The 27,018-nt window shown below is 41.6% G+C and overlaps 1 protein-coding gene across 2 annotated transcripts in view; it reads right to left on the bottom strand.

Moving 5' to 3' along the window:
• Positions 1-27,018, bottom strand: part of LOC146867068 (cGMP-dependent protein kinase 2-like) — a 1,824,148-nt gene that overhangs the window by 1,016,929 nt on the left and 780,201 nt on the right. For both annotated transcript variants that reach the window (XM_085603485.1, XM_085603486.1), the window contains exon 7: positions 26,729-26,806. In XM_085603485.1, the coding sequence (XP_085459611.1) occupies positions 26,729-26,806 (78 nt within the window). The remainder of the gene's footprint in view (positions 1-26,728; positions 26,807-27,018) is intronic.

Here is a 27,018-nt window from a genome sequence, read left to right as displayed (position 1 = left end):
GATGATGAGTTAAACACACATTTGGCCAGAGTGGATTGCATAATATTGGGATTCACTGACTATGGCTATAAGTTCAACTTTAGGAAATATAAAAGAGCATTTCCAAGTGTCCTGTTTTTTAGGTTAAGAACTTACCCATGAAGGGAAAAGCCTTGCATCAGACTTCAGAGAAATGGGCAAAGCTGCCCCTTCCAACACTGTACGGAAACTTTGCTTTGTATAAGCTTTATTCGAGACAATTCTCATAAAAGCACATAAAATCAACACAGTTATACAATAATACATTATTACGGATTAAAAATTCATTAAACATAGAGTACAGCTCATACAACATTTGCATATAAAAACCATATTTACAAATAGTATTACATTAATCATTGTTGAGAGGAATACCTTGTTACCTGCTTCCCCCCAGGGACCGTCTTCTAATTGCCCATGCCCAACCCAGGTATTTAGCTACCCCTATGACTATCGAATCCTGAGTTGTTGTACGTAGGATTCTTAGAGCCACTGTGCTGTCTCGTGTCCCCAAGTTTTTGCATACCGGCGAGAGCCATTTTCTCCTCGGATTCACATAAGCGTGGCATACGAAAAGAAAATGGCCTATGCTCTCCTCGGCATTTTCGCATGCTGGACATAAGTTATTGGTGGGTCTGTGCCAGCCAGATGTCAGTTTCTTGAGGGGGATAGATCCTGATCTTAGCTGAAATACAAGTTTCCTGTCCATTGGTACCGTGATGTTGTCCCAGTAATTTTCCAGGACAGGAAAAAATGTTATCTCCAGGAAGCGACCAGTCATAGAGTCGGCCCTGGTGTCATTCAGCATCTTACCGCCAACCCAATCCCAGTATTGTTCTTTAAGGGCTTCTTTACTAGGGAAGATCTCTCCCTCAGGGTTATTCCAAAGATTTGAAAACCCTAAGTTTACTAACATGGACTTCAGATGTTTTAGCCATTTTATCTTATGGAAGGTATCTTCCTTGATAATCCATTGAAAACCCTCCGCATATTGTCTTATTTCTGGAGTCGTCCAGAGACGTCTCCAGTAAAGGACTGGGCGCAATCGGGCTCTATCTACAATGGTGCGTCTACCTAACTCCAAAAACAGTGGGGTTAAGGGGGTACTCTGTGGGAGTCTTGTAATCCCTCGCATAAATTTGTTCTCTGAAGTCTGAAGAGCCGCTAAACCATCCCAGGCCCATAGCTCCGCGCCATATAATGTGGCACCCAAAACCTTCGCGTCATACACTATTAATGCGGGTTTTATGGGTTTTGTTTTGGATTTGCGGTGTTCCCCCCTTAAAGCACCAGAAAGCTGCTGGTGCTTTAAGACCACTTTATCTACATGATGCGTCCAGCCAATGCCCTCTGCGATCTGTACACCCAGGTACGTAAATTCTTTGACAATGTCTAACCTACTGCTGTTTAAGGTTACCTTGGGGTAGTTCCTGCGTCCGGGGGAAAAAGCCATTAGTTTTGTTTTTCCCACATCTACCTCTAGCCCATGCTCAGTGCAAAAAGCATCAAAAATGTTTAATGCACGTTGCAGCCCCATGGGGGTCTTAGACAAGATAAGAGTGTCGTCAGCGAACATCAGGATCGGAACCCTGGTGTCCGCTAACGATGGGGCATCAACACTAGCCTTCAGCATCCTCTCAACGATTCCGTTAATAAATAACGAGAAAAGTAAAGGGGCCATGGAACAGCCCTGTCGAACACCCCTTTCCACTGGGAAATCCTCTGTTGTCTCTCCACTTCCACCCCACTGGACTCTAGCGAAGTTGGATTCGTGCAGTCGCATAATTAATGTTAGCAGATCAGCAGGGATCCCCAACTTTTGCAAAACCAACCATAACTTAAACCGGGGGACTAGGTCGAACGCCGTCCGCAGGTCGACGAACGCGACGTACAGGCAGCCCCTTCCCAGTACAACGGTCTTCCACCTTAATATGGTAAAGCGGAAGACCTGATCGATGGTACTGGTTGCTCGCCTGAATCCCGCTTGGTATGGAGAAAGGGCGTTGTTGTCTTCAACCCAGTCCATAAGCTGGTTTGTTACCATTCTCCCAACTACTTTCTGTAAGGTGGCTATTAAGCTTATGGGCCTATAGTTTGCAGGCAGTGAACGATCTCCCTTCTTGTGGATGGGGATAATGGTTGCGCCTTTCCAGAGGTCTGGGACCACTTCCCCCTTGGCTAGGGCATTCGCTACAAGGAGGGTATATCTCGCCCATCTGGTCATATCGTGTTTAAAAATATCAGGTGGAATGCCATCTGGACCTGGCGCCCTCCCACATTTCGCGGAACCAATGGCAATTTCCACTTCTCTAAGGGAGAACAAATCGTCGGTTGCATAAACCGGTGTTATACTATCAGCTGCCACAGGATGGTTAACTTCCGCGTACTGAGGTCTGAAGTAATCAACCCAAGCTTCCTCTGCTACATTGTTGTCTGGCTTCGCAGGACCGGCTCCACTACCCCACTTGATGATTTTCCAGAATGCCCTGGAGTCTTTACTATCAGAGGCCTCTTTTAGTTCGGCCCAGTGGCCTTCATCCCAATTCTTTTTTGCACGATAGATGGCCATCTTGTACAGTTCCCTATTCTTTGTCACAGCGGCGCGGTCCCTATTCCTTATGGCTTGTCCCAGGGCTAATCGTGCTGATCTACAATGACTATCAAACCACCTTCCCACTTCTTTAGATTTCTTCCCTTTCCTTTTTTTAATGAAGAAGCATGGTCTCAGGAGGGAGAATAACTTATTGTGGATTTCGGTGATTCCACTATCCCCTGGAACCACTGGAACCGCTGTTTCCATCGCGGAAATTGCACAATCAACAGCATTATTGATGTAAGTCATAGTGGCCTCGTTTGCCAGTACCTTGGGCCATTTTAACCTGCGTTCATCATTACTCATAACAGGGGTTTCATCGTATATCACTAGAGGGTTACCCGCACCAGTATTCCACCACCTATGAGTCACACAGAGGGGGTTGTGGTCACTTTCAACCCGGGGCCTAACTGTCATGTCAACAACCCCTTTCCACAGTTGGAGACTGCACAAAATGTAATCGATTCGGCTCCTGTTGATGCCATTGTCAAAAGTGTAGCTGCCCTCCTTGTCCCCAGGTGTCCTCCCGTTCAGTGCTCTTAAGCCATGTTCCATACAAATTCCATTCAGTGATAAGATCTCTTTTGTCCATCTCCTTACAGGTTTTAGGCATAGAGGTGGTACTCCCCAGAGATTGTCCTCTTCGCTCTCCAAGAGGTCATTTGTACAGTCCAGAGGTTCAAAAGTCCTGTTGAGGTCCCCTACAATTATCGTTACACTTTCCTGGGACTTGGTCTCAATGGCAGTAGACAACAGCTCAATGGTGGGTAAATTGGTTACGTTGCTACCTCTCACGTAGACATTGTACAAATCTATTAGTTGACCCTTTGCTACGGAGATTCTTAATAATTGCAAATCACAATTTCCCAGGTCCAACATTTTGATGTTGACCTGCAGGTCCTGTCTAACCCAAACAGTTAAGCCTCCCTTGGGCCGCCCTCTTCCCCCTTTTGACGCTGGTATACAATAGTTCAAATAACCAAGACAGAAAAGGGGATCACAAGCCCAGGTTTCTTGGAAGCAACAGATGTCATACCCACTTATAAAATCCACCCAGGATTGGGAATCCAATTTACTTGCCAGCCCAGCGACATTCCAAGATAAAAGCGTACCAATGCTAGCATCTAGCCCATCTCGGGTGTTAGTCAATGGAAATACTTGGGCTAACATAGGGCTTTCAGTAGAATTAGTCTGCCTTTCTTGGTCATCTGTCGGATCCACTGTCGTATTGGCTGGGTATGTTATCTTGGCATTTGTATTTAGGGTTCCCAGTCTAAAACCACCTTCTTCGACCAAACCCCCCGTCTCGATGTAATTGACCAATAAGTTTGTAACAGTTGTATTACCATGAACATCACATTGCCCTTCTGGCTCGTTAGTGTTCCCTCCTAAACTGTCAGTACTGGTTTGTCAATATCCCCATCCCGGCTCCTGCCATCCTACATGAGGGTTGTGATATGTGTAAGTGGTATGATTATGACCTACAGGAGGAGGTGGTAAGGGATTGACTGGCCATGATACAGTAGGGGGAATAAGGGGTTCATTGAGTAAACTAGTCGTTACACTAGTCGGTCGGGGGTAAAAAAAGGTAAGGTCTACAATTCCGATACCTCCCTTATTTGTTCCCCATCCCTGCCTTGTTATCCATCCCGCCACCCTTGGGTCTTGGAAATTGACCACTATGAAATCCCCACCCAAGGTTTTCGATGTATATCCCATCCAATCTATTCTCCTTACCCCTATGATTAGCCCGTCGATGTCACCAGGCAGAGGACGGTTTTCCTTTAGCCAGTGCATGATCTTATTTTTGAGCATCTGGAAAGTTTCTCTCTGTCCTTGGGGTAATGGTGGGACGTTTATAAGAACTGCTACATAGGGAAAGGAGTCTGGGGTGAGATTAATTGGTGGTTTTCTGTAGGGTTGTTTTGCCACGGGCGGTGGGATAGATTTGGGAACTTGGGGGACATATTGGGGGACAGGCTTCAGCGCCTGTTGTTTGTTATTTATTTGGGACGGTACTGAAGTTTTACCTACCAACAAACCTGTGTTAGCCCTATTCCCTCCCACCGGAATATTCTGAGCTTTCTGCGTGCTATTTGTTACGTTTGCGTTTGTTGGTACTATTCCCGCTTGGTGACGCACTGTAGCCTCAGCACTCGTTGCGATTGGTGGATTTTGTGTCGGGGGGATTGTGGGCTGTGTAGGGTGTATTATGGTCGACTGAGGTAAATCAGGGCCAACGTTTGCTCTCTCTGTTCTGTCTGAGGATTTTGTAATGGCTTTAACTGTAGGTTTGCTCAGTTTGGGAGGTAAAGGAGAGCTATTTCGGGGATTTCTTCCCTTATCCTGAATAACAGGGTTGTTTAGGACCTGAGAGTTTGTGCTTGCTTCCACCCTATTCGCTTTAATCAGTGATTTTGTGGAATAAAAATTGTCTAAGGTAGTCTGTTCAAAATGGTTTAGCCTATCTACAAGCTTTGCAATTCTATCCTCAATGGGGGTGAGTAGTGATCTAAACAATTTTTCCAGTTCAGGGAGAACAGTTACAAGTGATTGCTCCTTATCTTTACATGGAACAGTGGAGTCGGTACAAGGATTGTCATCTCCGTCCTGGCTGTTCAAGGAGACAAGATTAGTAGGTGTAACACTTTCTGTGCTTTGAGTTTCGTTAGTAGCTACCTCTCCTGTGTTCACGAGTTTATGTAACTTCCTGAGTTTTTGAGGGGGTTTGACCACCCTTTTACATTTTCTTGCAGATGCTGGTCGTTTCCGTTTGGACCCGATTTTGGGTTGGGCCAATGTAACCTGGGCGCCAGAATCAGTGAGCGGTGCTGGTAGGATTTTGCCGCCACAAGGATTATTTAGTTCTATCACAACATCCTTGTTTGGTTTTTGGGCCTGGACCTCAAAATGGTCGTTTACAACTGGCAAGTTCACTGATGACAGAGGAGTTACCAGGGTGGGGTAAGCTAGATTTGAAAACTTATCCGTTGAATTCTTAAGTATTTCGATTGACAGCCTACGCTCTGCGCGCTTCTCTGCCAAGGTCAACTCTTTGTCTATTACCAGTGAACGATTAAAGAAAAATTTATCTAGGGGGCCAATTGCCAGTGGACCAGACTCTACAAGAGGAGTTATTTGATGGCTATTTACAGAGTTTGTTGATGTAGACGTTGCCATGTTAAACACTAAACAAATCCAACTTTCCTAAGCCACTTACTGGAGGTGATACTGTATGTCACTGGTAAGGGGGGTGGCCCAGCCCGGCCTCCTTCGGCCCCGGACGGCCACAGACGGTCCCGCCCTTGTCCCGGGCTTCTCCCGCGCGCTCTCCCGCGCTGCGGGAGTACTTGTGGCTTAATAAGGAGTCTGAACACAATAGGTGGAAGGGGTAGGAGGGGTCGGGGAGAGCGGCCCAGGTGTAGCTGATCAGGGCTGGCGGGTGCTCCTGGGAAATGCAGTCCCAAGGAGCTCACGCACTCGCTCGCAGCCCCGTGCAAGTACTTCCCTCGGTGTCCCCTTCAAGGCGCTGCGGTCAACACTCCTCACGCAGCGGGACCCGCGGAGCGGGTTCCGCAAGAAGTAGGCTGGCAGCAGGCGATTCCAAACGGGCAGAAACAAAAGCAGCAAGGCGTCCCACTCGCCGTCTCAGCGAGAGCAGATGATAAGGGCTCGGTGGAAGGGTAGGAGGGGTCAGGGAGAGCGGCCCAGGTGTAGCTGATCAGGGCTGGCGGGTGCTCCTGGGAAATGCAGTCCCAAGGAGCTCACGCACTCGCTCGCAGCCCCGTGCAAGTACTTCCCTCGGTGTCCCCTTCAAGGCGCTGCGGTCAACACTCGTCACGCAGCGGGACCCGCGGAGCGGGTTCCGCAAGAAGTAGGCTGGCAGCAGGCGATTCCAAACGGGCAGAAACAAAAGCAGCAAGGCGTCCCCAACGGAAACTGCAATCCTCGTTAATATTCCTTCATTTTGGCATAACCCACATACCTAATTATGCACAACGCATTAAATCAAATCAAATCAAATGTATCTTTATTCGGTTTTTATAGAAATAAAACCATAAAAGTACAGTATAAAAACAGTAGTTAAAAAAGCAATTATTCCAAAATTCATTATATAAAAATACAAATCAGCTGGCAAATTCAGTAATCTCATTTTTAGCACCGTAAACCACCAAAAGGGTCTCAATAAGCAGATAGAAAGATAAAAGGACATTCGCCCATTTTGCACGTGTATTTTTTCAATATTTAAGAGCATTTCCTTATTTCATTTTTTAGAGATATTTTCTGTGCCTGATGCTTGTTTTCAAAAAGCATGCGATGTTCCTCGCAAAACATTCTGCATCTAAACATTGCAGTGCAAGATAGGCTGGACGGCATTGCCTTAAACCCCAAATCAATAAAATAGGTTTGATCCATTTTTCTCTTAATTATAATATTTAAAAAATAGGACCACATGCATCGACGTTTGGGGTGATATCTCATCACAGGGGCAATTAGGTAAATCTTTGGCCCAGTCGTTCATTTTTGGGAAGCTGACCAAGCGATGAAAAACATTTAGCCTAAAACGTGTTAGCATGAATCTTTCGTGCCCACTTAAGGTGAAAATCAAGTAAGGGTGAATATTAGGGCTAGTTTGCATCATTAAGTTATTTTGAACGGTTCGCTTGGATGCCTCTACCGCTAATCTGAGTTCTTCCATGTGGCTCATACATTGTTTTTTCAACATTTTCCAAGAGATTTGAGCTAACATAACATGTTTTTTATAGTAATTTGATAGCCCCATCTCGGACAGGAAATTTTTAACGTACCTGAGCCACCCGACCTTAAGAGCGTTCTCTAGGCCTAGGAGATCTTTCAGCACCTCTCCGTTAAATGATGTTTTTGGGCAACTCCAAATACGGTGCCATAATAGCACTGGTTGAACTTTTATGATGTCTGTAATGTAGGGTGCGCCCAGTTCCATGTGACACAGGAACGTAGAAGTGCCTTGTGGAAATGCCAATAAGTACCTAAAAAAGGCATTCTCAACTTTTTGAGGTTTGTCTACTACTCCATATCCCCAGACTCCTGCCCCATATATCGCTGTACTAAGACATTGGGCTTGATATATTTGGAGCATCTCCATCGGCGATCTCTTACCCAGCCTCTGCGAAAAATTAACCAGAGCTCTTGTTGTTCTCAAAAACAATAATTTCCTGGCTTTTATGGCTTGGTGCCATGAACCTTTATTTTCAATTAGGATGCCTAAGTACGGATAAGTTTTGGTAAACTCCACCGTTTTATTTTCGATAAAAATATCCTTCTGTTTAGTACTACCTGTCCCACAGCTCATTATAAAAGTTTTCCCGATATTTGTTTTCAATTCTAAATTTGCCATATATTTGTGATAGATATTCAAGGCGCGTCATTATATGAATTGATTCATCCTGATTTTTCCAGTTCTAATTGGACATGAGAACACACGGACATACTCAGATCCTTACAATCTGATTTGCTTGCAACAGGTCACCTGCATACACATATCAACACAACAAACCTGGTCATCCGTATAATTGCAGGTGCTGTTGGCTTTACCTATGTCACCTTTAACAAAGGTGTTACAGTGCCGATTGCATATGAATCACATTTATATTCCAGTGCGGAAATATGTTTTGTGGCCAGTGAAAAAATGCTGACCGCAGTGCAGATGGCTATAATTAAAAAACGGCCACTTGCAAAAGGGAAGCGCATTACTGTCGTTACCCCATGTTCCAACCTTAGAGGCGGTCACAAAAGTTAGCATTTCTAACTCTAAAGCAGTGGTCTTCAATCTGTGGGGGGTGACTCCCAGGGGGGCCTTAGAGTCATGGGAAGGGGGTCGTACATTTCTAGGCCTAACTTCTGCCTGGAATACAAAACGTGATTTTCCTTTAGAACAAAGACAACGGCCTGGACCCTTCATTCCGATCGTTAAAATTATGTGTTCCAGGCAGATGTGGTTTTTTTGCATGGTGGTGCAAAGACTTAACAACTGGGCTGTGAAGTGCATGCTTTTAACCATAACTGTATTTACACAGTGCTTAGTTCCCCCGGGGAGGTGTTGAAGGGACAGGTATGCAAACAAAATCATTCCTTCTGGTCTTATATTACTTAAATCTACATTTCGGAAGCTCCATTCAATCCTAAAACTATTTGCACAGTTTGTAGCAGTCTATATAATAATGTGTGTAATGCAAGTATAAAATAATGACTTACACATTCACTGTGCTTTCTATCACACGCTGTGACATCATGGCACTAAAAATACACAGGCCACTATTCTCTACTTCGCCAACCAAATTTAACTCTGTGTCTATCTGGTTACACACAGCCGTCTGCAGTGCATTAAACAATAGATGTTTCATAATGTACTACAGTGCATTGCCCATTGAGTAAATTTATTTTTCATTTAAGCTACCCATTATTTTATATGTAGCTACCTGATGGTGAAAGAGCTAAGAAACTAGCAAAATATTTTGGGGCTTATTTATGAGAGGCGTGCGCTGCCAGAGCATCACTTTTTTCAAAGCTTTGGCGGCACAAGCATTTCAATCATATCTATGAGGTGACGCAAAATCACCCTGCGTGGCTTTGCATGGCCTCACAGATATGGAGTAAGACAAAGCAGCGCAAGTTGCTGCGTTGCCTTACACTATGTCAAGTAGGCGTTCCATAGGCATTGCAGTGGGTGTTCCCACGCAACACTCATGGATTTTGATGCTGCCCCATATTTGTAAAACCATGTAAACCTGGGGCAGCGCCAAAACCTTACGCCTCCCCACAGGAGGCGTAACAAGGAAAAATGTTTTCATTTCTCCTCATTTTTCCTCTTTCTATGTGTGTTCCTCTTTTATGTGTACTGCATTCTGCAGCACACATAGAAAGAGGAAAACCCCTCTCAGGTCCTCCTTCCTGCACAAAAACAATACTGCCTGTGTTGGAGTTAGGCAGCAATATGTGCGCCAAAGCAGGGGGAAAGGACAGGAATGCACCATATTTCATAAATAAGGTACATTCCTTCCCTTTCACATTGGCTTAGGGCAGCGCAGCAAGAAGACTTGCGGCGCTGCCCTAAGTCAATGCCTCATAAATGACGCCCTTTGTTTTAGCCACACCTTTGACCACGCCCCCACGCTCACTGACCTTTGGTTTGCTAAACACTGTTTAATTTATTTCCACAATGTAAAAATTATTTGCTGCGGGAATTGGGTCTGTTTATAGTTGTTGATAGTTGGCAATGAGGAGGAGGACCAAGTTCTAGCAATTTTTGTCAGGAGGGGGTCCTTACGCTTAACGGATTTTGACAGGGGGGTCTGGGCATCAAAATGTTTGAAGACCTCTGCTCTAAAACCTTCCATCCTATATGGATTCAGTGGGCAATATCCTTGACAGCTTTTGATGTAGTCTTCATCTTTGACCCGTTTTTACAGACACAAAGGTTTGTTTATGAGCATATTTATCCCATGCCCAGCAATATTTTGCCTCTTGAGTAGAATAAATACATTGTTTAGATTGATGATTCAGGCCAACCTGGTATAGATACCAAGCAACAATATTGAGCGACATGCGCCACTTTTGTTGGTGTGATGTTGAATGGAAAATTCTAACCACAAAAAACTTGTACACAGTCCTTAGGGGACTGCACTGTGCAGTTAGCTGAACTGAAAGCCATGCTACTTGCACTGGAACATTTGGCTCCCAAATTCCCCATGCTTATATTGTGTGATTCATATATTGTGTCCAGTCTTTGAACAACAATTAGCATTATTGGCGCCACAAAAGATTCAAAGATTCTAAAGGCAACACAAAAAAGCACAAAATGTTTTGCCTGAAAGTGGCAGACCTTAAAAATAAGTTGACACAGGCTCATGTCATTCATACATTGAGTCATCAGTGTGTGGGACCACACATTGTAGGAAATTCTTTGGCAGATGAAGCAGCCACATTTGCAGTTGTGACTGCAACAGTTACTGTGATTACTTGTTCTCATACGAGGACAGACAATAATATATTAGCTGTTGTTAATGCTACACATGATGGCACCCCTTTTCTTAGGGGTTTTCCAACTAAATATTGATATCATTTAAGAGATCAAAACCTTCCTTTTGTTACAATGTCAGAGGTTGGTGATTATTTCATTCCCAACCGAGATCACAGGTTAGCCATAGTGATAGTTGTGCATGAAGGGGTTGCTTCTGAACACGCAGTTGTGGAAGCCATAATTTATTTGCTGCAGCAACGTTATTCCTGGCATGGCTTATAGAAACAGGCCAAAAACTATGTATTTTGTTGTGACATTTTTCAACAAACTAAATTTTCCATTGTGGCTCTTCCACCGCAGACACAGCTGTTGATTTTCAACAAACCTTTCAGCTGCATTTATTTGGACCACTGTGATCCTCTTAATTCGGATGGAGTGTTTAGATTTATCCTACTTGCAGTTGATTCTTGCTCCAGGTTCCTCTGGGTATGGCTACAATGTTCGGCTGATGCCTGCACTGTTATCAAAGATTTGTAAGTCTTTACAGGAGCATATGCATGCACTACATTCGACTCCGACCAAGGCCCCGATTTTTCCTCGAAAGCATATAGGGATTCTATGGCTTCCCTGGGTTTAGAGATACATTACACTTCTCCATATTGGCCCGAGATCAATTCTGTTGTGGAAAGGGTGAACTGTGATTTAAAGCAGTCCTTAACAGCTAGAGTATTAGGTACAGAGCGTAGTTAGATCCACCACCTATATGGGGTTCAAAGGGCACTTAATAATCTCCCTAAAAAAAAACTCTGGTTAGCCAGACCACATACGAGGTCCTTTTTGGCATGAAAATAAATGTTCCACACCTTGACGGTCCAGACATTGTGCCGGCTGCCATGCCTTTTGAAAAAATGATTGTTGTTGTTACAAGACTTACAAAACTTCTGCGACAGCTGATCCAATGAGTAGTGGAAGACAACTAACTCTACTGGAATCAAAGAGCAGCAAGCACCTTCCAGCTGAATTCCACAAGTTGGGGATCTAGTTTGAGAAAGGATTGGGGTAAAGAAGGAATTCGGCCCATCATACTGTGCACTGGTGCCAGTCCTTAGCATTCAAGTTACAATAACTGTAATATTGCCACTGCTTGCTGGTTTTAAAGACAATCGTTTTGTCTCTATTGATCACATCAAGTTGTATATATATTTTTTTTTTACAGAGTTTTATATAGCGCGAACTTGACCCGAATCCAATCTGGTATCAGAGCGCTTTACATAGCACCATTTACTTTACATGAGGACACACATTCATTTTTTTGTTAGGCACGGGGAGATTAAGTGATTTGCCCAGAATCACAGGATGTTCAGCGTCATTACCGAGACTCGAACCCAGTTCCCCAGGTCCGAGGTTGAGCGCCCTAGCCGTTAGGCCAACTCCTCTCCCCTCTATATCATTTGACTGATTCTAAACAGTAGGACATGAGGACTCCTTGGTAGTTCCCTAACTCCTCTCGCTACGGTATAGGAAATTCCTCTGCAGCTTATGAGCACCATTAAAGCTGCTTCTCCCCAGCTGAGGGGGGGCATTGATAATTGACTTCAGTTGATTCCCAATACCTCTGTGAATTCCAGCCACACAACTGAAGTGAGTACTGTACCTACTACTTCATCTTCTGCAGCTGATGTCGTTTCTAGTGATCCATCGCACATGGACTTTACCAGTTCCTTTACTGCATTGGTGGCTCCTATTTTGTAAAACAACAAAATGCTTCTGGTTACTATGTGGGAAGAGATGACTTTCCATCAGACTCTTCTGACAGTTCCTCCATTCTAAACACTCTGCCTATCAGGGCCTCCATTTTGGTTCCTTGCCTGAAACACACGTATCTGGTCCCTCCTTGGATATATGTTTGGAAAACACTTTCCTTGGTTTTACTATTTCTTTGGATTGGATTTGTGACTGCTTTCTTCTTGCTGATAAATGCACATAAACTTCCAGAATGCTCTGCCACAGAACTGGTTGATGAGGTGTTAACGCCTCACTCATCCTCACATAAGCTAAAAAGAGACTTCCAGTAACAGATGGAATTGTTTAGGAGAAGGTACCTTAAGATATATTCGGACTGACAGAAATACTGCAGATTCCTTATGTATTTAGGGTTTCTATGGGTGATATTTTTGTACCTGGGTTACATTCGGATGATTGGTATGTTTTGACTGTAAATTACAGTGCTCCCTGAGCTGTTATACTACCCTCTTTTCAAATCTGAGGACCTGTATCTAAATTCTGCTACTTATGGTGAAATGATCTATTAACATCATTATGGATATCATTATTTACATCGAGCTAGTGTTCAACACATACTTTTTGATTATACATAATGGGAACATTGTCCTACACCACCACAAGGGAGCTCCAAAACACATAGGGATATATTCACATTTTTCTGGAGACAATGCATCAAACTCAAAATCTTTTAATTTAAGGCTTGTCCCTGCAACACAAAAGAAATATATGCTCCCACAAACCAAGCTAATACATACAGACCTGTTTTTTACACAATTAGCCATGAAAGACTATGATCATTGGGAGGATACCACTGACATGAAATCAATTTGGGGTAGCAAATCTTGGCAAGTTCAGGGGAACAACACCTTGTACCGAGCCTGCTTAATTCCAACACAGAAGACTTTTCTAAATGATGGAGTCCAACCGACTACTTTTCGAGTACTGGCAAAAGTTAAGAGACATGCATGCACCAAACATTCCTTCCATTGCCCGATTTGACATTTGGTGACATTTATTAAATTACACTGAAGAACAACTTGATAGCTAGTTACAGAATGGAACATTTAACTCCACACTTTCAGATTCAAATAGGTGGTTATTGTGGCCAGTGGACACAAATGGTTGTTATGTGTGCTTTTTTAATTCCACACCGGGGTTTAAGGAAAGCAGAAACGACCCTCCTTATTCCTATTCGCAACACACAGGTATTGTCACCATCTACTCAGTAGGGAAATTGTGCCAACAGTGGTTGGAACATTTCACACTGTATTCAGTAAAACTAAATCTTTGGCTCCTTTCAGAAGACATGGTCCTATCTGAATTTTTATCCAGTCCTAAGTCTCGACGTTCAAAAAAGATTTATTTATGCCACATACAATTTAATGTAGAAATGATCACCATTGGAAGCTGCTGCACGTTTAAGATAGATTGATCAAGATAATTTGAATAAAGTATTTTCTGTTGTTGGTAATAGTATTAATATGTTGTCTTCTCGCATGTACAACCTGAATAACATTGTGACATCATTTATTGATATTATGCACAGTGACATGTCTTCTTTATACCATGGGCAAAGTCAGCTCTAATCTATCATCCAGTTTGGTTGGATAATTCAGGTCCTCAAAAGCAGCCATGTACCATGGCATTATATTAATTCTCCGCAGCTATTCTTGCTTTTCAACCTGTCACACAAACAATGGATCATGGCCAAGAAAGACGCCACTTGCACAATATTACAACTCAAGAAGTTAGAACACCTGTCATTCACAATAGCAGAGACACCATCCACAGTGTAGCTGATGCATTTCTTGCCAATTTCGCAATTTCAGTTCACAGCTTGTATGAAATATTTTCCAGTGGGTAGATATGAAGCCCTGGGAGAAAGCTTTATACATGAGTTATGGTCACTCCCATTGTCTTATTGATGTGGGCACGCTGAGAAAGAGGTATTCCCTACTGGTAAGGAATGCGACTCTTCTTTCAGTTACTCACTTGGCAGCAGCCTTGCGTAAACTGAGTTTATACCTATGATGCGGACCACCTACAACACCAGGAATGGGGTCCGGTGCTAATCCCAGAGATCACTAATAAATACCTGTGCTCACATAGAGATTGTAGGCATAGATAGATATATAAGTGGCCATGGTCGGGTTCTTAATCGTTTACAGCCTGCGAGTAATGTTGATTTTGTGGATTAGTTGCATCTGTTTACTAACCACAGCACACTTGCTTCAAAATAAACTACAATAGTTTCAATAGATATACTGTAAACTTCCTTCATGTCTTTCTTTTGTTTACTATGGACATTTCTGAGTGAGAACGAAAGGTGATGATCTGTTTCCATGGTTCCCTTGGGGACTAGAGTTTCGTGTTCTAGGATTGCTGAACTAACATGCTACTCTGGAATGCTTAGGCGTTTAGGAGAGGCACTGTGAGCTATTTAGATTTGGGCCTACAGATACTGATGTGCTAGAGATACTCAGTCCCTACATTCTGCTGGAAGGGGTGGGAGCACACTGCTGACCTCCCAGCACAGTTCACCCCTTAGCATTATGATAAATGCAGTTTGTAGTGCACGCTTACTTGGTATTTTGCTGGAGTGTTCCACCAAAGTTGGTGCAGGTTAGTGCTGTGACACATTCTGCTGTCCTGTTCTTACAAGGCACAGTTCTTCTTCAAAGCAGAATCCCTGCCGCATAGTATGTCAATATTCTTTATGTTGATATTCACCAGTAGAATCAAGTGGATTGCATTCATTGTCCTTGCATGTCTATAATTGTATGCCTTTTTTTACATCAATGACTATTCCTAATTTATAAACACAAAATTCCAACAGCATTCCTACCTCAGCTGTGCTCTAGGTGTAACATATGTAAACACCTATAATTGATTTGCTTACCAGATACACTACTTCTATTATCAATCTTAGGCAATTTCACCTTGTAAAAAACTGTCAGTACTGGGTTTTAACTTCACCCATTCATTATTTCACCTCCTCCATATACGCATGCAAGGAATCTGTCTACTTTGTTGTGAATCACTGAACATTTTGCAAATTCAGCACCCATATTTCAACACCTGAGCTTTATCTTTCATGTGCTTCTGTTGGAGTAGTAAATTCATGCCATGTGGCCAAAGTATGCTGGTAGTAGGAGTGAGCTTTACCTCTGACAAGATCAAATGGTATGTTCCTATCGATCTAGCAGCTATTTAGAGTTGGCCAAAGAGTGACATCTGTCAAATACTGGCAGATATCCCATCCGCCCAATTACAAATGCTTGATGCCAATGGTACTTTAAACAAAGTGGGCAGGACTTCTTTTCCTTTTTTAGAACCTGTCCACTTCCACCATACTGCAAATAAGTCTCAGATTCTTCTTTTTTACTCAATGAATGCATGTAGTATGTTTGGTACATAGCAGCCTATTGCTTCTGTATAGGAAGCTCGGCTCAGAAGCCTCCATTTGGTGCAATTAAATGTTAGCACTCCAAAAACCAAGACTGCGCTGTCTTAAGTTAACCTATGCCTCTCTAATCTAACACATGAAAATCCCTGCCACTTTATTTCACTCTTGCAGGATCCTTCATTCTCCTTGTTTTGCTGTTACAGTTTTTTACGGTTTTCCCTTTCTCTTCCTCAGTTTTTGCGCTTTGTATGTTTTCCCCTCCATTGCTTTTGGTTAATGTTTGATGTGGGGAAAACGGGAGCCAGTCCCCCCCAAAAAAGTGCTGGAGGCCCCCACTGGCAACCACCAACTCAAATTAAGTACTGTGTACAGGAGTGGACGGGTTGTTAGTAGCACAAGGTCCCAGTAAGCTGTCAGTTGCTCCTGGCAGTAGGAAATGTCCGCCAACCAGGCCTGTTTGGTCGGAACCAGTCTCCTCCCTAAGTGTATTGCCGCTGTATGCTTGGCCAATAAAAGCAGCATCGCAATGAGGCATCGGTATCCGTCCGGAGCGTCTTTTATATACTCTAGGAGACATACAATTTGGTCCTGTGGAACTAGAGCCTCAATGATGGCGCTCACCATGCCACAAACCATAGTCCAGAAGCAGGGCAGGTCCATGCCAGATGCAAGAAAGTAGCCCCCAGCTCTCGGCAGCGTAGGCAGTGCGAGTCGGCAACCTGTCCGATTCTGTTTAGCTGCCATGGAGTGCTATATGTTCTATGTAAATAATTGAAATGTGTTAGTCACATTCTATAATTTGGAGACAGTCTCTCGGACAGGCCACAGCAGTAGCTCTACTGCACTTCTGATATATCTAAACCCAGGTCCCTCTCCCAGGCCACACGAGCCCCCACAGTATCCACCGGGGCGGCAGCCTGCGTGAGTGTGCAGACCTGAGTAGTGAGTTTACGTGGTGACGCAGATGTATGAATGTATTCTAGTGCCATGAAGATAGGAGGGGGAGCAGGAAATGTGTCATCGAATGTGCGTCAGGTAGCTCTAATTTGATAGTATAGTAATGCATCTGATAGTGTAGTCGTGGGTGTATCAGTTCTGGCAAAGCAGGGAAGAAACTTGCCATCCGGGTAGAGATCCGCGAAAGCTTTTATGCCTTACGCCCCTATAAAAAGGACAAATATAACCAAATTTCAATAGCGTCAAGGCATTTAATGTTACTCAGTGATATTATATTTGTAATTTTTATTTTCTTTGAGGTTATAAAAAGCTACAAGCTCTCATAGAAACAAAATCACCGGCATGAGGCTGCTTCGGCATACTTTAAAATATATAACTATAATTTAACTCATGCTAATCAGCCTTTCTCTGAAATCTAATTGTACTTTACATCTTGGAACTTCTTTCTGGAAGACCACTTTACAGTAATTAGTCAAACAAGGACACTTTTCTCCATACAGGGTTTAGGGCCCGCCCTTCTGATCCAGACATAACAATGGCCCCTCTCCTGCTTTATTTACCCACATGGATCTCTTACCCTAAACCTACACATTCTTTCCATCATCATGGAATCTCAGGAAATCATTTGAGATTTGAGTGACTTGATGGTACCTCTCACTATAATTTCCCGAGGTTATTTTGCTGCAAACGTTCGAGGAAGTTTGATTGGGGGAATCTAGAAATGCTTTTAGGCTTGCATCTATGAAAACAACCTTTCACGTATACTGTGCATTGTTGGGATCTAGATAGATTTTCCAAAACCTTAAGAAGAATATGATGTGGTGCCAAAGAAGTTGTTGAAAGGAATCATATCTGTCAGAGTTGAACCAGATTGCTCCATAAATTACTCAGGGTTCTGGGCCGTTGCTTTGTCTACTGCCATGACTGCTGGCTTGATTCAATAGATACAAATTATTGGAAGTGCTCATGTGACTAGTTAGCCATGAAACCATAGAGGGATGAGGTCGTGCTGTGAACATTTCTTAACTGGTAGCATGTTTTGACTTCATGTCCTGTGTCTGGTGGTATATAGGAGTGAAACACTTGTGCCTAAAAATTCCTTCCTGTTTTGCAGGAAGCCCATAAAAGCCCAGCCATGGTTTTTCATGATCATTATTTTGGGCCATGGGACAGTATAAATTGTTAAAGTGAATAAAGAAATCTGTGTGAGCTTGATTCCACAAGCTCAATTCAAAACCATGAAGCTTTTCTCGCATAAGCCTGCTGATCCACCCTGCTGGATAGAGACAGAGTTTATGAAACGTGCAAACTGTTAACCGTTTAACAGAATCTGCTGAACAGATCTGATGAACAATCATAGAAAATCGGCACTCATCATCATGGGACACTTTCACATGCCCAGAGATTGTAAGTTTGGCTTTCCTCCTCCCCACAATACCCTGAGATTCATGCCTGACAGAATGAAGCACTAATCAGAGGAAATATTATCTGCCACCTTTCCTACTGATGATGTTACATTTTCTCCTCACACTGCGGGGATGTTTTAAATTGCATACAGCTTTCTTCTCTTCTCACATTATACAGCGCATCAATGGAATGATGAAAGGTCACTTCTTTTTACATAAATTCAGGTGACTTTTCTTGAATGTAGTTCAATTTCTCAAAGCTGAATTTGGTCCTGTACTTCTTTTTATTATGTGGGAAGTAGCAAACGTCTTCACACAAACTCCACATTTCAGTTTCATTATAAACTTGATTAGAGGTCCACATAATGCATTACTATCTGTCATGGTGAAAGATAGGGATCTTAACAAGGTGGAGGGTGCTGATTTACATCTGGATGTAGTTAATTCCTCGCACTCTTCAGAGGCTATTGCTAAAACAATAACTGCTTCGGGATCTGTAAAATGACAAAAAAAATATTGACTCTCCTCCTGTTCTCCTTCCCCTTTGACCTTGGATGATCTAATGGATGATTTAAAAGCATTCTTCCCCTTTGTAATTGAGAATAATGCTACTTTACAGAGCATGGAAGAACAATGATCTTCACTGGATAATAGAATACTACATATTGAACAACATATCAGTGATATTGAGGACTTAGTGCCTGATGTTACTCAACTTGTAAAAGACATTGAATTGCTAAAAAGCCGCAAAGTATTTGGAGAATGGGAACAGAAGGAACAATCTTAGACTTTATGGCATTCCTAAAGGGGCAGAAGGTTTCAACATGGTCTCTCTCATTCAAAAAATGAAACCTAAGATGGTTCAAATCACTCTCTCTTCACCTCTTAATATCCAACAGGCATATCCTCTGGACCCCAAACACTTAGAGGTTTCATCAGCCTATTTCTACAATATACAGATCTGAGTTAGATTATGGTCTAGTGGTCTAGTAACATAGTCTTTATCTCCAAGGATGTAGCTAATGCAACTGCCAACAAAAGAGAACATATGTTTGCTCTATGACCTCAACTTAAGGCACTAAACGCCAGATAAGGACTTGTTCATTCATGCTTCTTCAAGGTTACTTCTAAGGGCAAAACCACTGTGTATGGGTGCAGCTTTTTTGAAGGTATTCCTTCAGTAACAAAGAATAGAGGACATGGATACAGGGGCACATTTCTCGGGCTGACTGTATTTGTTCTAAGATCATTTGTGTTGTACTCTTATGCTTTTCTAGGTTATTACTTTTAATTTATATTAATTTCTTTTCCTGCTCTCTATAGTAATATTACTTTCTTGTTTAATTACTGTTATATGTCCCAATACTTGTCATGCTATGTTGTCTAATCATCTTGTTCAATGTATTTTCAGTTGTAAAATGTTGTATTATTTCTTTGCAGTCTGTTCATGCCTTTTATTTGGTAAGTAGACCATTCCTGTGAATATATTTCTGAATACACTTTAACATGTCATCATTGTTTTTTCTTGTTCCCTTTGTTATTAATTTTCTGTCTCTTATGCATTGTTGTTCATGTCTCTAGTACATTATGAAGCCCCGGTCTGCATGCCTTCCGTGTGGTGCTCCAGTATTCCTGCACTTTGACAGTGTTCGTTTTTTTATCCAATATTGATACATTTTGTAACTCATCTCTCAGTCCCCTTACCTTCTTATCTTATATGTATTTGGGTTCCTTCCCTGTGTCATCTTCCCTATCTTTTACCTTTACACTCTCCTTTTCTCCCTTTTCTTTTTCCCTTTTTCAGTGCTAATTTTAATCTTCATGGTACTTGTTAATGTGGTACTTGGCAGTGCCTATTATCATCCTCATATGAATGGTATATGAATCTCAGAATTGTAACTTGGAATGTTAAAGGCCTATAGAATCCCATCAAGAGGCAAAGAGTATTATTCCACCTTGCACAAAAGTAGAGAGTATTATCCCACCTTGCAAATTGCCCTATTACGGGAAACTCATCTCTTTGATACTGATATACTAAAATTGCAAAAACAATGGGTTGGTCAAATATTTTTTTCTTCATCTGCTGAAAATAAAGATGGTGTAGCTGTTTTGTGTCTTAAACAACTAAATATAATAGTGGTTCTGGTGGAAAAAGATTCCGAGGGTAGATGGTTATTGGTTAAACTGCAAATTAATAATAATGATTTCTGCATTGTGAATGTTTATGGTCCAAATAAGAAAAAAAACTCAATTTTCGTCCACTATTTCGCAGAAAAACACTTATTAAAACACAGACCATTTTATACTTGGAGGGGATTGCAATCAAATTTTAATGACTTTTTAAGATAGACACTCTTTGGTTAAGTTCACCCCCACTAATATGACTAAAGCTTTAAAAAAGGTGATTTCCCAAAGAGCACGTACAGACTCATGGCGAATATTTAATCCAGATTTGAGGGAATATACTTTTTTAATCTCCAACATACCATTCCCAAACTCGGATTGATTACTTATTTGTAAGTAGGCCTATTATATAGGCCCTGGATAACTCAGAAATTGGATCTATAGTAATATCGGAGCATGCTCCAGTCTGGTCAGATTTTGATCCTTTAAATAATAATTCAAAACACTCACATTGGAGATTTAACAATGCCTTGTTGAGTGACCCCATTTTTCTCTCTGAATATAAACGTTTTGTTCAGACATTTTTCAAATTTAATACAACTGATGCTGTATCGATTCATAATATCTGAGATGATCTTACTGCAACCTTTAGAGAATTCATTATTAATTATGTTTCAGTTAAAAAGCGTAAAGCTGAAAAATAATCCTTAGTCCTTCTGAATAGGATTAAAAAATTAGAACAATAATACTATACTACTAAAAATTATAAATCTAATCTTAAATAATTTATTCATGCTAAGATACAATGTATTAACTACTCCCCACATACAGCATGTGGTTATTTACTTAAGCTCAATGCCCAAAGCTATGGCAGCAAAAATAAATCTGGCAACCTCCTTGCAAATTATCTCAAATTTAAAAAAGAGAAATTGACTATTAAATCTATTATTAATTCACAGTGTCAACAGGTTTTTATAGCTTCAGACATACCTTGCAGCTGTGTTGACTACTCTACAAATCTATATACTCCTGATAGTGATCCTTCTGAGGACTTGTTAACTAATTGTTTCTCATCTCTAATTAACACTACTACTAAATCTCTTGATTTTTCAACATTAGAAAAGCCTCTGCCTACTAATGTGCTTTCATTGGCTTCAAAGAAAATTCCTATAGGTAATGCTCCTGAACCCAATGGCTTCCCGATGGAATTCAATTCACACTTTTCTGATATTTTGCTTCCTTTACTTTTCATTTTAGTCTATGCTTTCTTGTCTTCCAATGCTTCTCAAGGGTCCTTTACAGAAGCCATCATCTGTCTCATACAAAAGGAAGGAAAGGATCTCAGTAAGTGTCAACATTATAGGCCTATATCTCTCATAAATGTTGATTGTATAATATTTGCAAAGGCTATCACCATAAGATTAGAGACATACATGCCTGCTCTCACTGGGGTAGAACAAACAGGTTTTATTAAAGGATAAAATATCTCTAATAATTCTTGTACCTTTATTAATATTATTATTCAGTTATCAAAGATTAAACATGCTATAGTAACCATCTTTCTAGATGCTGAAAATGTATTCAATAAAGTTAATTGGTGTTTCTTACACAGGCAATTCATAGACCTAATATTTTTATTGTTCTCTGCCCCCAAATCTACTATTTATGTTAATGGTGCTCACTCTACATATTTTCCTTTGTAACGAGGTACTAGACAAGGTTGTCCTTTGTCCCTTCTTTTGTGTTCAGCTCCAAACTGTGCCAGATTTTACTGGATTTTACATTAAGAATCACCATATTAAATTCACTGCTTATGCTGATGACATCTTATACATGTCTTCACCAAAATCATCTCTCCTGGGTTCTTTAATAAACGTAGTTGCTATTCTCAAGTTTCGGGATACAAACTCAATTTGTGCAAGTTTGAAGTGTTACCTCTCAACATGTTTTGTTCTCAAAGATCAATTCAAGTGTGGCTTGGAATTCATCCAAGAATAAAGCATCAGGTATTTGGCATTGCAGCTCCCTCTAATTTTAATGATTTCCTTGAGAGACTCTGTAGCAACACACATAAATGGTCCCCTTTATTTTTGTCCTGGTGGGGTAGGCTGAATACAATTAAAAAGATGTTACTACCAATCATACATTTTTTCATTATGATGTTTCCAATCAACATTTCTATGACAGCCTTCCTCCAAATTGATAGAATCCTTTCCAAATTTCTATGGAATGCTAAAAGGCTCACATTTAACTCAGTAGACTTAAACTTACCAAACAATATGGTGGGGCGAATTTTCCAGATTGTGTGCATAAGCACAAATTATTTACCATAAAACAAAAACAGAGCCTCTTAATTAATTCTTCTAGCACTAGAGCTAGGTCATGGTTTGATCTAGAATTTGCACTAATGTAATGTAAATGTAATGTAAAGTAAATGTAATGTATAAAGCGCGGCTTATGCCCAGAGGAGTCTTGGCACTGTAGTATTCTAATCAAAGGACAGCGGAGCTGAACATTATGGTAGACAGGAGCAAGAAAACTTTATCTATCCTGTGTAAAAAGCCACATTTTTAGTGACTTCCTGAAACTGAAAAGAGAAGTAGTTGTTTTAACATCCTTATGTAACAATGAGAAGCAGATGTTATTATGTTAACGTACATGCACATACTCTTTGCCACCTCTCCTCTCAAATTTTGGTTACCTTCTACATTAACTCATACGTGTACCATGTTAAAACCACTTATGGTAACTTTCAACATATCTCTTATCATTTTTACTAGCCCCATATGTTACAACAAATCCATCAAAATAAATGGTTGTCTCCTCTTCTGTAAAGATTGGCAGGCAATGGTTTATTGATGGTTTCATAGTTATTTCATAATGACACAATGTTACCTTTCTCTGATCTCTCTCAGACTCTTAGTTTATCTGCAAACCAGCTCACACTGTTTCATTTACTTCAGGAAATTGTTCATTCTACATTGGAAAGCTTTAATTTTCCGTTGCGAATCTAAGACAATCTTTGAACAAGTTGTTAACTAATATAGTTTATCCAAAGGCCTCCATCATATATATATTGTAAGGTTCATTAGGAAATACAATAACTAAATTTACTGTTGAGCTATTATCGGAAGCTAATTTGAGTTGTACTTGGCCTCTAGATGTTTGAAACAAGATTTGGTTAAAATTCTACTCTAGTCCACTCTGCCAGTTTAGTCCATTCTTTTGTAGTCTTTTATAATAGGATGTACAATAGGCTGTAGTTTACCTCAGATACATTTTCTAAGTTTGGTCTGGCTGGGCGACAGACATGTTGAAGAATTTGATAGCTCTAATGGCTCATATGTATATATGTTTTTTACCCGTACTAATCTAGTTGACTTTTGGAAGTCACGATGGTCTAAGATTGATGTTATTACAGGGATTTTCTCTCCTTTCTCTTTGCAAATATATTTCTAGGTGGGATACATGACTTTTGGCCCCTAATACTTAGCTTGCAAAACTAGTTGATTTGTAATAGTTTTGCTTTACAGGTTATTGCATCCAATTTTGAAACAAGAGAGAATATTTCTATCCAACACTGGTGGAATCTAATGCATTATAATCACATATTAGATATTTATAAATTTAAATTCAACTTCTATAGCTATGAAACGTGAAAACATATGGCTACCAGTTACTAGTTACCTTGCAAAAAAAATCTATTTAATCCCATTTTTTGGCTCCTTCAATTCATAAGTAATTTACACTTTTGTTCTTTTTTATATTTATTTATTAGGTTTTATCAAGGTATTACAAACACAAAATACCTCAAGCAGTTGAGGCGAGTACGTGCAAATGAGAACAAGCAGAACAATGGCTCAATATCAGTGCTGAAATATTAAAGTGATCACAGGGAACTGCACCACAGACCCACCAACAATCCTCAGTCACAGAACACTGGACCCACAATAGATCAGTTCAAAGGCACAGGAGTTAAAATGGCAGTGAGGCATGTGCCAACATGAAAGACAGGAGCAGCTGGGGACAGGAGGGAGTGTTTGCACCAGGTTGCCTACACCCTAGGGCAGCATACCCCTAATAGGATGCAAGATAAGTGATAAAGGGGAGACAAATGTCTAACAGGCTGGAGTCATCAGGCAGTCATTCTCAGTATGCAGTTAGTTATGCTTGAAAGTAAGTCACATCTCGTAACCAGCTATTCAATCGGGCTCAGGGCGGCATCCATAGTGGTTTGTGACCCATCTCACAGGAGCAAGATCAATTTCCTTAGTGAGGGGCTGGTCTGAATCATATCCGGCGCATTAATTATGGGAGGCGCAGGTGGGAATGTGTCATGCAGGGCATGAAGCACAGCTCTGAATCTAAAGCATATGAAAATGTCAAATGGAGTGTGCTGCAGCAGTGCAGTTATTTGTTCGCTCTCTATCTGGGGGATGAGTGTGCCACCACAGGTCAATAAGTCACTTGACTTCTATTGTAGGGCTCAGTTGAGCCGCTGCCCCAGGGTGTGACCAACGTGTATCACTGGGTCGGTCCAGGTGGGGGCCAAGTACTACGTTCAAATCTGCTCCCCACAAGACCGTGACAGGCCCCACATTATCAATGCAGTGCCACAGGTTTGCAACGAAGGTGGGACTATCAAAGTTTGTCCCATAGACAGTGAGCAGTGTGAGAGGCCGGCTCATGAGTATAGCATGTACGATAACGTATCTACCCTGCGTGTTGCACAGGGACATGGCTGTGTGCCAAGGCAGCCCCTTCAGGATGAGAATTGCAACTCTATGAGCATAGTTAGAGTATACTGCAGCATGAGTCTTTGCGAGCTGGCCAGCAAAAAGGCTAGGATGAGAGACACTGATGAGATGGAGTTTCCAGCAAGAAACACATATTGTTGCGATGTCAGTGCAAGCAGGCATGCACTAGTCGAGCCTTGTGCTGATCATTCAAGCCATGTACGTTCTGCCAGACATCTAAGGGCAGTCATCGCAGCTTACTGGGGGGGAGCTCTGGGTGTAAACCTTGGGTAAAGGGTGCCGAGAGCTGTAAAGGGCCATGGGCAAGCATTCCATACCAATATGTATGACTCTGCAACAAGAAAAACAAACAAGAAACAAAATCCATCCCTCTCCCCAACCACCCAAACTAGTTGAACTATCCTCAACCTCCCCCTCCCTCCCCAATGCAAACATGATAAGAAGGAATGTAGAACTACATCCCTGGGGGTATCTGTAGGCCATGTGAATGACCCAGCAAGTTCTAGCTAGGTGGCTGAGACAGTAAACAAACGGAGAATAAGTAGATTCTTGGCTAATGGGCCAGTACTGTATTTAGAGATCAGTTCAGGCCAAGCTGGACACAGACGGCAGGCCCCAGCTACCTCACAGCACACATATGAAGGCTGCTTCAATCATTGTCACTGAGAACGCCACCCTCCACCACCCCCTCAGAACTCAGACGGGCTGCCCTTAGGGACAGTGAAAATGTGGGCTTTGCCATGGAAGAAGACAAGTATTTTGACAGGTAAAGCAATGAAAATTGTGCCTCAACATTTTCCAGTAAGCGCTTAGCTGGTAGAAATTCTGAGTAGGCCATTTGGACAGAGTGTGTAAAATCTGGGTAGAACAAAAGTTCATTACCTCAGAGCTGGATAGTCTGGTGTTCGCTGGCCAGCTGCAGAACAGTGTCTCTGTCTCAGTAGTTAAGGCGGTGTGCCACAATAGACCATGTCAGAGTCCCCGGAAACGGACAGGGACAAGACAAGTGGTGGGCATGCTCGATGGGAGAGGGCATCTCCAAACTAAGAGCGGAACAACTCCTCGACATAGGTGTCCATTCTGTCAATGGCAGCTGATTCTGGGACCCCAAGTATGCAGAGACACCCCTGTCTCGTCCCAGCAGGCTAGGGCTGCTCTCCACAAGCATGACTGCTGAATATTTATGGGCCACAAGCGCTCTGGAGGGCAGATCATTGTGGATTGTCATCTCGGCAACCAGAGCCATGTTAGGGAGCAGACATCTTGCTGCACAGCTCTCTGGCGCTCCCCACAAGAAATGCATAGTTACCACTTGGATTATTTTCTTTTTTAGAATGCATTAATGATTGCTTTAATTTATTGTACTTAGATTTATAATGTATGTGACTCTTACCACTGTCTATATCTCTTTTTCCTCTTTATTTCTCTTTCTCTCTCTCTCTTTTCTTTTTCATATTTTTGCTCTCACCCTCTCATATAGCAAGATACATTTTACTTGGGTATTACAAGATACTTGTGAATAGAACAACAGGATATGAAACTGATATACCCCTTATAATGTACAACTACATTTTGCATTTTTAACATGACTGCAATATTATTGCATTTTATTTGTTGAATTATCTGTACCAACAAAATATTTAAACTAAAAAAAAAAAGAAAAGAAAAGTCATCAGACCATACCTTTCCTTTGGCAATGATGAAGAATGTATTTCCCTCTTCACCTTCTCGAATGATGTAATCCCCTTTATCGTAGTAATCCTGAAAGAAATGTAAAGCACTCATGGGACTGTGGTATGGAATAAAGAAATAAGCTTAGAACATAATAGTATGCTATTGTTATGCGAAAGTACCTTATGACATTTAAGCTAATGCCCAAATTCGAAAAGATAATTAAAGTGACATTTTTGAAAGTCCAAATGCGGAGAAAGCAGCATGCGGTTAAACTGAGTTGTGAGCGAAGTACTGAAACG

Source organism: Triturus cristatus, chromosome 1_2 (assembly GCF_964204655.1).
Source record: "Triturus cristatus chromosome 1_2, aTriCri1.1, whole genome shotgun sequence".
Taxonomy (NCBI): domain Eukaryota; kingdom Metazoa; phylum Chordata; class Amphibia; order Caudata; family Salamandridae; genus Triturus; species Triturus cristatus.
The sequence above is the reverse complement of the archived record's forward strand: the minus strand, read 5'-3'. Positions and strand labels throughout refer to the sequence as shown.